Source organism: Phoca vitulina, unplaced genomic scaffold (assembly GCF_004348235.1).
Source record: "Phoca vitulina isolate PV1807 unplaced genomic scaffold, GSC_HSeal_1.0 scaffold100, whole genome shotgun sequence".
NCBI classification, from domain to species: Eukaryota; Metazoa; Chordata; class Mammalia; order Carnivora; family Phocidae; genus Phoca; species Phoca vitulina.
The window spans coordinates 2245891-2260674 of record NW_022589803.1 but is presented as its reverse complement, the minus strand read 5'-3'; the positions used below and the strand labels follow the sequence as shown (position 1 = coordinate 2260674).

At 51.0% G+C, this 14784-nt stretch overlaps 1 protein-coding gene across 2 annotated transcripts in view; it reads right to left on the bottom strand.

Moving 5' to 3' along the window:
• Positions 1 to 299: 299 nt before the first annotated feature.
• The window catches only part of KLHL22 (kelch like family member 22), a 40200-nt gene continuing 25715 nt past the window's right edge, over positions 300 to 14784 (bottom strand). For both annotated transcript variants that reach the window (XM_032397605.1, XM_032397606.1), the window contains exons 5-7: positions 12997 to 13189; positions 4564 to 4797; positions 300 to 2378 (exon numbers count right to left, since the gene is read on the bottom strand). In XM_032397605.1, the coding sequence (XP_032253496.1) occupies positions 2013 to 2378; positions 4564 to 4797; positions 12997 to 13189 (793 nt within the window). In that variant the 3' untranslated portion in view covers positions 300 to 2012. The remainder of the gene's footprint in view (positions 2379 to 4563; positions 4798 to 12996; positions 13190 to 14784) is intronic.

The window sequence follows — 14784 nt, the reverse complement described above, 5'->3', positions numbered from 1 at the left end:
AGCTGAGTGAAGGCATGATGCAGGGCCTGAGAGCCTGCCAGGCTGCCTAGGTCCCGGGACAGGTGCTGAGAGGGGAAGCCATGAAGGCCTCCAAGCTGGACAGTGGCGGGACTCCTTTCAGGACCCGAGTCTACCCCACCCCCTGCTCCACAGGGCCTCACAAACCCTCTTCTCCACCACCCCCCCCCCCCCCCGCCGGCAGAGCAGAGCTCTCTTACAAACCTGTGGCCGCACCCTGAAGGCTCTGAGGGGGAGTAGGGGGGATGACACCAGCAAGGCTGGGACACACTGGAGGGGGATGGACATCTCTGGTGCTCCTCCTTCTCAGGAACTCTGGGGTCTGCAAGAACTGCGGCCCTGGCCTGCAAGGTAGTGGCGGAGACAGGAAATGCTGGCTCCCTACTGTGAGCCCCTGAGCAGGGGAGAGGACACTGAAGAACGTGGCCACCCTGTCCCACTGGAAGTGACCCACTAGGGTCAACACTGGGATTGCCACTGGAGCTAGAAGTGCATGATGTCACGTTGGGGTTAGGGAGTGGGGACATATTTTTGCAGGGGTACCCGAGCCCCAAGAGACAGATAGGAAGATCATACACTGGCCCTAGGGGCAGGAAGCAACTCGCACTGGCCTCACACCAGAGCCCGAAGTCTTCAGGGTATCTGGACCCTACCCCCTTCCTCCCATCAAGCAGCACACACTGCCCCACTGCCCACCTCCATCCACGACAGAGTGCCAGTGGCCACAGGCTCTGGACAAGGCACTGGGGTACAGAAAGAAGACCCAGTCGTCCTCATGCTCTGCCCAGGAGACTTGGGAAGTCACAGATCATCTGCAGGTTGCTCCCTGCCCTTAGGGCTTTGCAAGAGCAGCAGCTGCGGCAGGAGGAGGGGTGTTCAGGTGGAAGCTCGGCTGTGCAGAAGCAAGGTAGGTGCTGGAAGCCCAGCCACTCGCGGGTGGCCCCGAGAGGTTGCCACCCGCTGCACCAGCATGACCCTTGAGATGATGTGCTAAGAACTCAGCTGGCGACCCTCTAGGGAAGGCAGTGCCCCTTCCCACCCCTGCCACACTCAGATCCAGCAAGCAGTGGGGAGCCTATGGTGACTGGGTCTCCCTCCCCAGGCATGGGGCTCACCGAGCTGGACTGAGGTTCAGAGAAGAGCACCTCACTGGAGAAGGTGCTCCAGCAGGCCAGGTGACCGCCTCTCGGCAGACCAGGGCGGGTTTCCAGGTTCCCCAATAACAGCCTTGCTAGCTGGGGGTGTACTGTGCTTTTCCCTCGGATGGGGGCTCCTGGCCTGCCACTGCCACTCAGCAGCTCTGAGCCCGGAAGGCCACAGGCACCCACAGACGACAGCCTTGCACGAGCTGTGGATGGATGGTGAGGCCGCGGCCCCAGGAAAACAATCCACACCTTTTGTAAGATGATTTATTTCATTTATCAACAACATGGGGTCAGAAAAGCCCAGCTGTAGGGGATCTTTTATTACTAGAACCAGTCTCGGGCAACTCTATGTATCTCTATTCCTTTTCCGGGCCTTGGGAGCTTGCAATAGCTCAAGCCTCTGGATGCTGGGCAGGCGACGGGCTCGCTCCACCCTCTCCCTGCCCACGGAAGGGGGCGCAGTGTGCCTCGGCCCCCTCACCCACGGGGCCAGTCCCCAGGTCCCTTTGGAGAAGGGTGCCCTCTCAGCCCAGCAGGGAGGAGAACTAGGCACTGGGGAGTCCACGACAGCTGGTGTCGCCATGCCCCGTCCAAACTGAGGAGGAGTGGGCCCGGTAAACTCCTCCAGAGAACCAGAGCCCTCCGCAAGCATCCCCGCCGAAGGGTGATCACAGCCACGGATCTGCAGAGCCCCCCAAGCAGCCGCTGTAGGCTGGCAGGCAGGCGGGCGGGAAGGATGGGTGGCAGGAGCCGGCAAGCAGGCGGTGCCAGCAGGAGGGGGGCCGTCTGGGGGCCCCACTGCCCTCAGAGCTCCCGCCACCTCCCCTTCTGACACCGGGTGCCGGAGCCCTAGTCCTCGCTCGAGTTGTCAAACTCCTCCCAATCAGACACACTCATCACCTCGGAGGCGAAGTCCTGGTCGGCCTGGCTGCGGTCGGGGGTCCCACGAGGGGGCTCGAGGAGCAAGGAGCGGGGCAGGGTGAGCACGCAGGCTGCCAGGCCTGAGATGGAGTTGTCTAGCTGCGGCCCCTCCTCCCAGCAGTCCTTCTCCACGTCGTAGATGTGCACGTAGCCCGTGCGGCTGCCGCGGTTGTGCGAGCGGCCCCCCAGCACGTAGATCCTGGTGTCCAGCACAGCAATGCCAGGCTCACCGTGCCCGGCGGGGAGCGGGCAGACGGAGGACCACTGCCCAGACGTGCAGCTGAAGCAGGCCACCTGCAATGCCAAGGTCAGAGTAAAGCTGGGTACCTGCCGAGACGGGGCTGCCAGGCCGCCCTGGGCCAGCCGGGCAGGGCAGCACTCTTGGCCAGGCCCTGGATTCAGACCAAGGCTGAGGGACACAGCCAGGCTGTGTGTAAACCCAGCTCCCCTGGAGGAAGAGTCTGGTGCCAGCATTAAAATGTCCCGTCCACGGGCCAGGCCGACGCTCTGTCCTGCCTCCAGGGCCCTCAGCCAGCCTGTGGCCCCAGGCGTGTGGCACCCCCCCCCGTAGGCACACTAGCATGCTGTTCTTCTCTAAGGTCTGGGGCTCTCTCCCCTCCACAAAACTGAAACTGACCAAAGACACGGACCCCAGCTAATTCCCTCACAGCACCCAACTCCAGGAGGAAGTGCAGATAAAATGTGGAAATAGTTAACTTGCTGACTAGTGATGACCGTCAACATTCTCACGTTTCCAAAATTCCCCCGAACAGTAAACAAACACATGGGAAAATGCTCCACCTCTTCGTAATCCAAGAAATGTAAAACAGGAGTTAAATTTGTCCCTGACAGCTAGCAGCCACCGGGGGAAGAAAAATCACAAGACCCAATGCTGATAAATGCGTAATGAAGCCATTCGTCTGGGCGTTTGCCTGATGCTCCGGGAAAGCTGTTTGACAATATGTATTGAGAGCCACAAAAATCTTATCTTTTTGACTTAATAATCACCTTTGGTTCTCCATCTGTGGGAGGCAGAAAAATGACCCTCCAAAGAAGTCCATGCCCTAAATCTCTAAAACTTGTGTTACTTTACACGGCAAAAGGGACCTTGCAGACATGCTTCAGGGTATGGACCTCGAGGTGGGGAGGTTGTCCTGGGCTTGCGGGGTGGGCCCGTCTAATTGCACAAGTCCTTGAAAGCAGAGGGGGAAAGTCTACCAGGAGGAAAGAGAAGACAGAAGGACAACCTGCCGTTGCTGGCTGAGGACGAAGCGGCCCCATGCCAGGGAATGCAGAGGCCTCTAGAAGCCGAGAAGGGCCTTTAGCTGACAGCCAGCAAAGAAACAGGGACCTTAGTTCTACACACACAGGGAACTGAATTCTGATAACCTGAGTGAGCAAGGAGCCAGATTCTCCCCTAGGGCCCCAAAAAGGACAGATGCCTTGAGGACACCTGGATTTTAGCCCAGTGAGACCACACCAGACTTAAGGACCTACAAACTCTAAGAATACACTTATATTGTTTCAAGTTATTAACCGCCTGCTTGGCAGCAATAGAAAACTGATCCAGGAGAGCCCAGGGGTTCTCACCACTGGGGGCCTGGCTGAGCCCCGCCCCCGGAGTTTCCAATTCAGTGGGTCTGGGGCGGGACCTGAGAACCTGCATTTCTAACAAGTTCCCAGTGATGCAGATGCTGCTGGCCTGGGACCACACTTTGAGAAGAAGAGCTCTCACCTAAGAAAACAACCCAAAATACCCGAAACGCACTGCAGAGTAAATATTACCTATGTGACTTGGAATAGTCAAAACTTGGGCCAACCCAAATGATGCACCAACGTGACAGAATTCTGCACGGCCACTGAGGTTGGCAGTGGCTATGGAAATCGAGTATGAAACTGGAAAACAGCCACAACAAACTTCAGCCAGAAGCAGACTGGAGTGCTCTTTACCTACAGTTAGGTGGAAACCACGCACAGGCAGGACTAAAACACAGTGGCACCGAGTGGGATGATGGGTGCTTTTCCTCAACCTTATCCATTATTCAAACAATCTGCAATGCGGTTATACTAACTTTACAATTAATGTTTTTAATAATCAAAACAAATGAAAGTACCCTGCCTGATACTGTAACGATGGATACAGGTCATTGGTCCAAACCCAGAGAATGTACACCACCCCAGAGCGAACCCTGCTGTAAACTACGGGCTTGGGGCAAGAGCGTGTCATGGTGGGCTCAAGGACCATAACAAATGTCTCACTCTGGTGGGGGATGTTGATGGTGAGGGAGACCACGTGTGCAGGGATGGGGGTATATGGCAAATCTCTGCACCTTCTGTTCAATTTTGCTGGGAACCTAAAACTGCGATAAAAAATAAAGCCTATTTAATAAAAAGGCATACACGCTGCAATTAATTTTTCATCCAAAACAACTGGAAGGGATGGGAAGAACACGTGCGTGGGCAGCCCAGCTCTGCTCACCTGGTGCACGTCCCTCCTGTAACCAGCGTCGTTGTTGCTGCCCCCGATCACGTACAGCTTGTCTAGGAGCGTGGCCATGCCATGCCAGGCCCGCCGCACAGGCCCATCAGCCAGGCTGTGCCAGGTGTTGCTGTCCGGGTCATAGCAGTGCGTCTCCTTTAGGTAGTCCTCCCCTCTGCGGCCACAGGTAATGTACATCTTCCCCTCCAGCGTGGCGCCCGCATGGGCATACACCTGCCACCAAGAGAACCCAGGGGGCAAGAGAGCCGTGAGGGAAGGCAACCAGGGCCCTCACGGAGGCCGCTCATACCCCACAGCGGCACACCATTCCTCATGGTGTCCCCAACTTCCACCTCACATTCTGCGGAGAACGCTCCCTGATTCGGTCCTAGTCATCCACCCTGACCTTACCCCAATAGGGGACGAGTCTACGGACCCAGAGGTGACTCTGGGATCTTTGTCTTTCCCTTGCCCCTAAATGAGACATCTGCATGGGGGGCTCAAAGCAATCAAAGCACAGACTTTAGAGCCAGTCACGGGAGGAGAGAGCACTTCTGGGGATACCTGACCCATCCTCAGCAGCCTCCACCTCTTCCCCACTCCCAATTACCAGCCAATCCTCCAGGCCTCCTGACCCCACTTGCAAAATCTGTTCACAAATAATATCTAACGATATGGTGAGGAGGAAAGTGAGATGCAAAATCAAACACAAAGAACAATGCCATTTTAGTGATGGTTATGTGTGGAGGATGAAAACACACCACCCTGCTTTTGATTTTGGTCCTCAGACTTCTCCGTGCACCCTGGCAGGGGATCCCCTCCCTGCCCAGCCAGCTAGACCCCTCACACTGGTTCCTACTCTATGCTCATACTCACTTGCTCAACCCCCCGCCGAGCAAGGCCTTTACGCTGGGCCCATGGGCCCCAAGGCAGAGCACTGTGTGTTTTGGGGGTAGAGGAGCCCCCTGGTGTGGAAGCTCCAGAGCTTGTTACAGAGCCAGCCACTGACCCTCAGGCTGTGTGGTAACACAGCAAAGGGCTGGAGAGGTGGACAGGGGACAGAGCAGTGGGCAGGACACAAACCAAGGGCTTGGGTCTTCTCTCATCAATGGTGGGGACCTGGGAAGGTTTTGGTGCTTGGGTTTTGTTTTTTTTTAAAGAATGTATTTATTTATGTATTTATTTATTTACTTGGGTTTTTTAAAGAATTTATCTATCTATCCATCTATCTATTTATTTGACAGAGAGAGAGAGAGGGAGCATACAAGCAGAGGGAGAAGCACGCTCCCCGCTGAGCAAGGAGCCTGAAGCGGGACTTGATCCCAGGACCCCGGGATCATGACCTGAGCCAAAAGCAGACGCTTAACTGACTGAGCCATCCAGGCACCCCTTGGGTTTGTTTTTTTTTAATTAAACTTTTCTTTTTTTTTTTTTAAAGATTTTATTTATTTATTTGACAGAGAGAGAGAGAGAGAGAGCACAAGCAGGGGGAGTGGCAGGCAAAGGGAGAGGGAGAAGCAGGCTCCCGCTGATCAGGGAGCCCAATGCGGGGCTCAATCCCAGGCCTCTGGGATCATGACCTGAGCCGAAGGCAGTTGCTTAACCGACTGAGTCACCCAGGTGCCCTAAACTTTTCATTTTGAAGTAAGTATAGACTCACACGTAGTTGTTAAGAAAATAATACAGACACCATGTACCCTTTACCCAGGCTCCTCAATGATAAGCTAGTATAACTCTAGCCCAACAACACAACCAGGATGCTGACGTTGACCCAGTCAACACAAGACACTTCTACCTCCAGTAGGATCCCTCCTGTTGCCTGTCTGTAATCATACCCACATCCCCCCTGCCCTGAACCCCCTCTTTAATCTGTTTCTCCATTTCTATAATTCTGTCATTTCAAGAGTGTTATATGAATGGAATCACGCAGCCTTTTGGAACAGGCTTTCTATGCTACCTCGGGTTCATCTAGACTGTTGCTCGTATGTGTCCATAGTTTGTTCGTTTTTATTGCTGAGTAGAATCCCATGCTGCGTATCTGCTACAGTTTGCTTAGCCAGGCACCTGTTGAAGGACATCTGATTTGTTTCCAGTTTCTGGCTGTGACCAATAAACCACTATAAATGTTTGTGTACAGAGTTTTCATTTTTCTGGGATAAATGCCCAGGACTGCAACTGCTGAGTTGCATGGTTAGTTAGAAGTTAACTATTTAAAGACATTGTGAAAGGGGCACCTGGGTGGCTGTCAGTTAAGCGTCTGCCTTCACCTCGGGTCATGATCCCAGGGTGCTGGGATCGAGCCCCGCATTGGGCTCTCTGCTCACGGGGAGTCTGCTTCTCCCTCTCCTTCTGCCTGCCTCTCTGCCTACTTGTGCCCTCTTTCTCTGTCAAATAAATAAATAAAATCTTTAAAAATAAATAAAGGCATTATGAAATTCCTTCCCACTGTAGCTGTACCATTTTACATTCCCATCAGCAACGTATGAGCAACCTACCTTCTCTGCAGCCCCACCAGCACTGGCTGTTGGACTAGTTTTTATTTCAGCCACTCTGACAGGTGGTTTTTTCTCACTGTGGGTCTCATTTGCACTTCCCTAACGACTAATGATGTTGAACATCTCATGTGCTTGTCTGCCATCTGATACCCCCCTGCCCCGTAGTTCTGATGAAGTCCCATTTATCGATTTTTCTTTTTATGGCTCATGCTTTGGGGGTCAAGTCTAAGTATTTGTTGCCCAGTCCTAGATCCCAAAGATTTTCTTCTACTTTTTTCCCCCTAAGTACTATATAGATTTACATTTTACAGCTAAGCCCATAAACCACTTTGAGTTAATTTTTGTATAAAGTATGAGACTTGGGTCAATGTTCATTTTCTTTGCTTAAGGATTCCAACTGCTCTCGTATAATTTGTTGAAAAGTTATCTTTTCTTCATTCAATTGCTTTTGCATCTTTGTCAAAAATCAGATGGACATAGGGCGCCTGGGTGGCTCCGTTGTTAAGCATCTGCCTTTGGCTCAGGTCATGATCCCAGGGTCCTGTGATCAAGCCCTGCATCGGGCTCCCTGCTCGGCAGGAAGCCTGCTTCCCCCTCTCCCACACCCCCCTGCTTGTGTTCCGTCTCTCGCGATGTCTCTCTCTGTCAAATAAATAAAGATTTTATTTATTTGAAGGCGAGAGAGTGAGATGCTTAATGGACTGTGCCACCCAGGCGCCCCCTCCCCACTTTATTCCCTTACAAAATTGAGGTATTCTAGATCTTTTGCCCTTCCATGTAAATCTCAGAATAGTCTCATCTATATCTATAAAAATTGTTGCTAAAATTTTGATAGGAATTGAGTTAAACACCATCTATCAATTCGGGAAGAACTAACATCTTTATTATTTGAGTCTTCCAATCCATGTACATGGTATGTCTCCCCACTTATTTACATCTTCTTTTCTTTCATCAGCATTTTATAATTTTTAGCATATAAATTCCGTAAGTGTTGTTAAATTTATACCTAAGTATTTCATTTTTTTGAGCAATTATAAATAGTATTTCCCATTTCAGTGTCCACATGTTCATTGCTAATATACAAAAATGCAATGGATTTTTGCAGATTTATCTTATATCCTACAATCTCACTGAACTCACTTATTAGTGCTAGGTTCTTTTTTTTTTTTTTTTTTTTGGTACATTCCTTTAAGATTTTATCTATTTATTTACTTGAGAAAAAGAGAGTATGTGAGCAGGGGGAGGGGCAGAGGGAGAGAGAGAACCTCAAGCAGACTCTGTGCCGGGGCCCGACATGGGGTTAAGAGTTGGACACAGCTGACTGAGCCACCCAGGCGCCCCGGTAGCTTCCTTTAGACTTTGCACAACTTATTCATCCTTAGGGTCAGTTTTACTTCTTCCTTTCAATCTGCATGCTTTATTTTCTTTTCTTGCCATGTTTCACTGGCCAGACCCTCCAGGACTATGATGAATAAGAGTGGTGAGAGCAGACATCCTTGCCCTGCTCCCCATCTTAGGAAAAACATTCAACTTAGTCTTTCATGATTAAACACAGTATTAGCAGTAGGATTTTTGTAGATGCTCTTCATCAAGTTGAGGAAACTCATCTCTATTATTTTTTTTAGTTTGATCATGAACAGATGCAAAATATTGTCAAATTCTTTTTCTGCTTTGACTGATATAATTGTGTGATTTTTAACATGGTGGATTATACACTGACTAAATTTCAAATATGGAACTAGCCTCCTATCTCTGTAATCAACTCCATTTGTCATGCATTTCTTTTATCAAGGGGGGATAATTCTATTTGCTAATATTTAATGAAGAATATTCATATGTAGATTTATGAGATGTCTTTTTTGGGGACCCTCTTTGTCTGGTTTTGTTATCAAGTTAGTATTAACCTCATAAGATGAACTGGGAAGTATTCCCTCCTTTTTCCATATTTTCCGGAAAAAAACAATATGCAGAATTGCTGCTAACTTTTCTTTAAATGTTTAGTAGAACTCTTCAATAAAACTATCTAGGCCTGGACCTTCCTTCTTGGGAAGTTCAATTTCCTTAACAGGTAGAGGGCTATTCAAATTATCTATTTAGCTTTGAGTCAGTTGTGTTGTTTTTTTTTTTTTTAAGATTTTATTTATTTATTTATTTGACAGAGAGAGAGACAGCGAGAGTGGAAACACAAGCAGGGGGAGTGGGAGAGGGAGAAGCAGGCTTCCCGCCGAGCAGGGAGCCTGATGCGGGGCTCGATCCGAGGACCCTGGGACCATGACCTGAGCCGAAGGCAGACGCTTAACGACTGACCCACCCAGGCGCCCCGTGTTACGTTGTATTTTTTGAGGAATTCATCTGTGATCAAGTTTACATGTGTAAGGTTGTTCATAGAATTCCTTTCTTCTCATACTTTCGATGTCTGCAGGGTTTGTAGTAATGTCCTGTTTTATTTTTGACATTTTAAATTGTGACTTCTCTTTCTAGAGGTTTATCAATTTTATTTAACTTGTTAAAGAGCCAGTTCTTTGTTTCATTGATTTTCTCTACTGTTTTTATGCTTTCAACTTCACTGATTTCTGCTCTTTAATATTTCTTCTGCTTGGTTTGGCTTTATTTCGCTTTTTTTTTTTTTCCCCAAGTTCTTAAGATAGGAGCTTATATTACTGATTTATTTTTTTCTCTAATGTATGCTTTCAGTGTCACAAATTTCTCTCTCAGCACAGCTTTAGCCTGATGCCACCAATTCTGAATGCTAACTTTCCATTTTCATTCACTTCAAGGTATTTTATTATTCCCCCTTGACCTGTGGATTATTTAGACGTGTGTTGTTTAGTTTCCAACTGTTTGTGGAGGTTTTCCTGTTAACTTTTTTTTTTTTCCTGTTAACTTTCTGTTGATTTCTAGGTTGAGTCCATCTGAGACAGAGAACACAGTGAGGATTTCAATTTTTATACATTCATGGAAGTTTGCTTCCCATTGGTGCTACTGGCTATCAGCCCCTTAATTACAAGTCTGAGATATATGAGGCAAAAAGAAAACCCAGGGAACACATTACTGTACGGTGTTGTTCCTCAGTTCCTGAGACCCCAGCTGGACTGCCTTCTCCCAACCATTCTGAGTCTTAAGGTTTTTCTTATGTATATGTCCAGAGTTTTGAGTTGTACCTAGAAAGAGGAATTAGGAAGAATACATCTACTCTATCTTCCCAGAAGTGTGAGTTCTCTGGGGAGGTTTTGTTTTGTTTTGTTTTTTAAAGATTTTATTTATTTATTTGACAGAGAGAGAGAGAGACAGGAGAGGGAACACAAGCAGGCGGAGTGGGAGAGGGAGAAGCAGGCTCCCCGCTGAGCAGGGAGCCCGACGTGGGGCTCGATCCCAGAACCCTGGGACCATGACCTGAGCCGAAGGCAGACGCTTAACGAACTGAGCCACCCAGGCGCCCCTCTGGGGAGGTTTTTAAGTGAGAGAGTTCCCTGCAGAGATCCCCTTTTTCTCCTCTGGAACACAGGATGGCAGCACTCTGCCTGCTGCTGGGACAGGGAGTTCATGGTCTGTTGGGGGCATGTCAGCAACCAGTTCTTAATAGTGCCACACTGGTGGGACTCACCATTACATGGGTCCCTAAGAAACAGGTAAGAGAATGTGTCAAACGGATGAGGCTAACGGCCTTTTCCCTCAGTCATTTGCTATGTCTGACTGTGGGTTCTATGTTAGCAATGTGGGCTGCATATCTGCCTTCTCCAGGACCTGGGGGCCCCCTCAGCTCACAGAAGAACCCCTCCCTGCTCTCTGGCAGGTTTCCCATCTACCTCCCTGGCTGCCCCTCCACAAGCCTCTTATAGTCCCTACTCCTCTGAGCTGATCACAACTGTTCCCATGGCCAGGACACCATCATGTCCTGACAAAGCCTCTACATTTCTATCTCCTGGCTGACCAGTCCCCTGAGCTGGACTTTTAATGTCAAACTAACATTTCCCATTGGAATATTTATCATGTTCTATATGGAACCCTTCCTTTTCTTTTTCATTCCCAAACCCAGTTGTCCTCTTGGTCAGCAGCTTAGCCATCCACCCAGGTGCTCAAACCTGGAGCCTGGGCATCTTCCATGATCTATCCCCTTTCATTCTCTAACATCTGATCCATCAGCAAGTCTGGTCCGTTTACCTCCAAACTATACCTCAAACCTGCCCATCTCTCTCCTTCCCCACAGCCTCTACCCTAAGCCAAGCCACCATCACCCCCACCTGGACCGCCCAATGGCTCAGGAGCTGCTCCTCTCTATCCTTGTCTCTTCACAATCCCTCCTCATGCCATCCCTCTTTCTCAGATTGGGAAGTACCCCTCCTGGCCTGGGAGCTCCTTCCCTCTCCCAGCAGCTGCTTCCTTTAGACCTTGGTCTAATCAACATCTCTTTCAGATGGGCCTTCCCCAGTCTTTTCAGATTAGTCCTGCCAGAGCCCCCTCCCTGCACAATGCTGAGCTCAACCCTCTCAATTTCCTTCATCAATTGAGCACAATTGGCAATTACTCTACTGATTTGTTTAGTGGTTAAGAGTGGTCTCTCTATTAGGCTGTGAACACCATGGTCTGGAGGGGAACTTTTCTCATCTTTTATCACCACTGGATTCCCAGGGCTTGGTATCTGGTAGGTGCTTAATAAATAGTAGCTGAATAAATGAATGGTATGAAGGAAGAAAGGAACATTGATAGGGAGAACCTGGTTGAAGGCTGAGGCTGCCCCCCTGTGGCCACATCAGAGACCTGCAGCTTCCAAAGAAACACCCCCCCCACCCCCACCCCCCGCCCCCCCGGCCCGGAGCCCAACACCCCCCATTCCTACTCATTCCTTTCCAGAACAGAATTCAGGGGTCCATTAGATCTCAAGGACCCCCTGATCTTTCCCATGCAAAATCTCTTCCTTTCTGCAGATTGAGAGTAGGAAGTACTCCACCAGAGGTGCTTCCTTCCCCAGGGAAGCTGAGGAGCGAGGAGCAGGCCAGCTTTCCCTGCCTGGGAGGAACTACAGTGAGAACCCCTGGCCTCAGAGGCCTTGTGGGCCATGGAGAAGAGCTGGACCCATCAGGGAGACCTCAGCCCCGTGAGGTCAGAGACTACAGCCTCGGGAGGACTGGAGACGAGAGGAGATGCGGAAAGAGGTCCAGACAGGCAGGAGCTCTTGTGGCAGGGCCTGGACAACAGCCCACGTGTGTCCCCATGCCACCCTCTGCGTCTACAGTGCCCAGGGATACCCCTGGGTACACATGATCTTTAAAAACAAGCAAACAAATATGAAATACAACTTCTAAAGTGGTTTTTTTTGCTTTTCAAAGGCCCCACCCTCCGGGAGGCCCGTGCACAAGTCTGAGGCTCCTGCGCCCTCCTCTATCACAGTGTCCCTCCTGTTTAACAACATCTTTGGACACATTTCAGCTCAGCTCAACTGTGCTGAGGGACAGACAAGGGGAAGGCTTCGGTCTACATTTGAACTGCAGGGTTAAAGCAGCTTCCTGGGGGGCACCTGGGTGGCTCAGTCAGTTGATCCTCCAACTCCTGGTTTCAGCTCAGGTCCTGATCTCGCAGTCATAGGATCGAGCCCCATGTCGGGCTCCACGATCAGGGAGTCTGCTTCAGATTCTCTCTCTCTCTCAAATAAATAAAATCTTTAAGAAAATAAAAAAATAAAAAATAAAGCAGCTTCCTGGGACTAAGGTGGCGAGACCAAGGTGGGGATGAAATTCTGGGGAACAGGATGTGGTGTACACTTGGTGAGGATCTCCCCCCGGGGGCTGGCCGAACCTCAGGGGTCCCCTGTCCCAATCACAGTGCAGCATCTTTGGAGGTACCCACTAGGCCTGCTTCCCTGGCTTGGCCATCCACTCTCTCTGCACACCCTGGAAGGAAAGTGAGCAGGAAAAGGCCCCTCTTGGCGAGGTTTCCTTACCTCCCTCTTGAGCGGAGCCACGTACGCCCAGGAATTGGTGGTGGGATCGTAACACTCCACAGCATTCAGATCATTATGGTAGTCGCGCCCTGCCACCGCGTAGATGTACCTGCCCACAACACACACACATAGGTCCGCGTGCTCCTGCTGCAGGGACTGGATCTGGAACCAGCGGTTGTGCCTTGGGTCATACCTTTTGAGGGAACATGAGGGCAGTGTATCACTGAGTGGCCAGAAAGCCTGGCTAGCAGGCCCATACCTCCTGTTCCACCGCTGTACCCTGATCCACCCCCCCACCCAGCTGCCCTGACACACCAGCACATGCCTACCCACAACCACACCAGCAGGCTGCTACCTGCCTGAACATGGGTGTGTCCCCAGCACAGAGCGTGGAAGGCATGGCCAGGAGCCCCTTGGGTTTCTGCCCACAATGCCAATACGTTCTAGGGGTAATCTCATGGGGAGGGTTTCTAGCCCACCCATCTGTCCAGCCCAGGCTGCCGCACGGCTGTTCCTACAGCCGTCTCCATCTCACCTATCCAGATCTATGGTCCACACGGCCCTGTCCCCATTCAGGAATGCCCAATTATGGCCCCACCCGTGGACAGACACAACAGCCTCCCAGCCTCCAGTCAATGCCAACACTCCTTCTGGGGTGATCTGCCAGGCTCCTGTCACAGCCCACCCCTCCATCAATTCATGCTCCTCTCCTAAGCTGCCTGTTGCCAGCTGGTGGAGTGAGAATGATCTGCCATGCTGGGCTGACTACAGCAGGCCCACGTGGCCAGAGGAGCAATGCTGTGCTGAGGGGCTTCCCAGGAGAATAGTTAGAGGAGGCCAGGGAAGCTGACCACTGCCTAGCTTCTCCTGAGCTCCTGCTGAGCCCCAGCACTGCAAAGCTTCCTCTCCCGACAGCCCTTTACTGGGAGACACAGTTGTCCCCAAGCCTGCCTTCTTTCTCCATCAACCTTTTAAAAACGTCATATCCCCAAGCAGCAGCTTCATTCTGAGCTCCTTTGTGCAACTACCCCCTCCCACGGCCCTGAGGCTGCTCTGCCCCTCATCTGCCTTTGAAGGCCTTCACATGCTCTACCCATGTGATCTCAACCATCCCAGGAGACCAACTATCACCCCTCACTTCTTCCTCTGGCATGTCGGACCCACGTGGCAAAGGCCTCCTAGCCATCTCCAGCTGGCTGTTCACCCGTCCTGAACAGAACCCCGTGCTCCCTCTGCTCACCCAATCCCACACTCACCCCCAAGCCCAAGCTCATACCAAAATCCTCACTTAGCCTAGCAGCCTTGGCCCTTCACAGGCCAGTCCACACCTACCTTGCCAGCACTCAGCACTGCCCCACTCCATGGCCCGGGCCCGGCACTCTGCGGGACATGCAAGCAGGTATGCTATTTGGGTGAATACAGAGGATTACAGAGCCTTGAGTGACCAGGACGCTGTGAGCCCGAGCCCCACATCTGGCCCCTTCCCCCGGACATCCACTCAGGTACCAGCAACGGAGTGCCTGCTCCTGAAGCCTCCTTGCCCAACAGCTCGTGCATAATTATAGTCGCTTTCAGATAAGTGGTTTTTATTTCTCCACAGGAAGACCAACTCCAAGGGGATAAGCTGAACTGCAACTGGCTCATCAGAGAAGGAACAGAGTTTTCTTTGGTCAGTGCCATATACGGGTCGGTGAAGACACAGGTTTCATCCCTTGCCCCCCGAGGACAGGTTAGGCGTGCTCTACAGCTGCTCCTTCCTGCCTACACCTTTTGGCCAGTTCTTCCCTG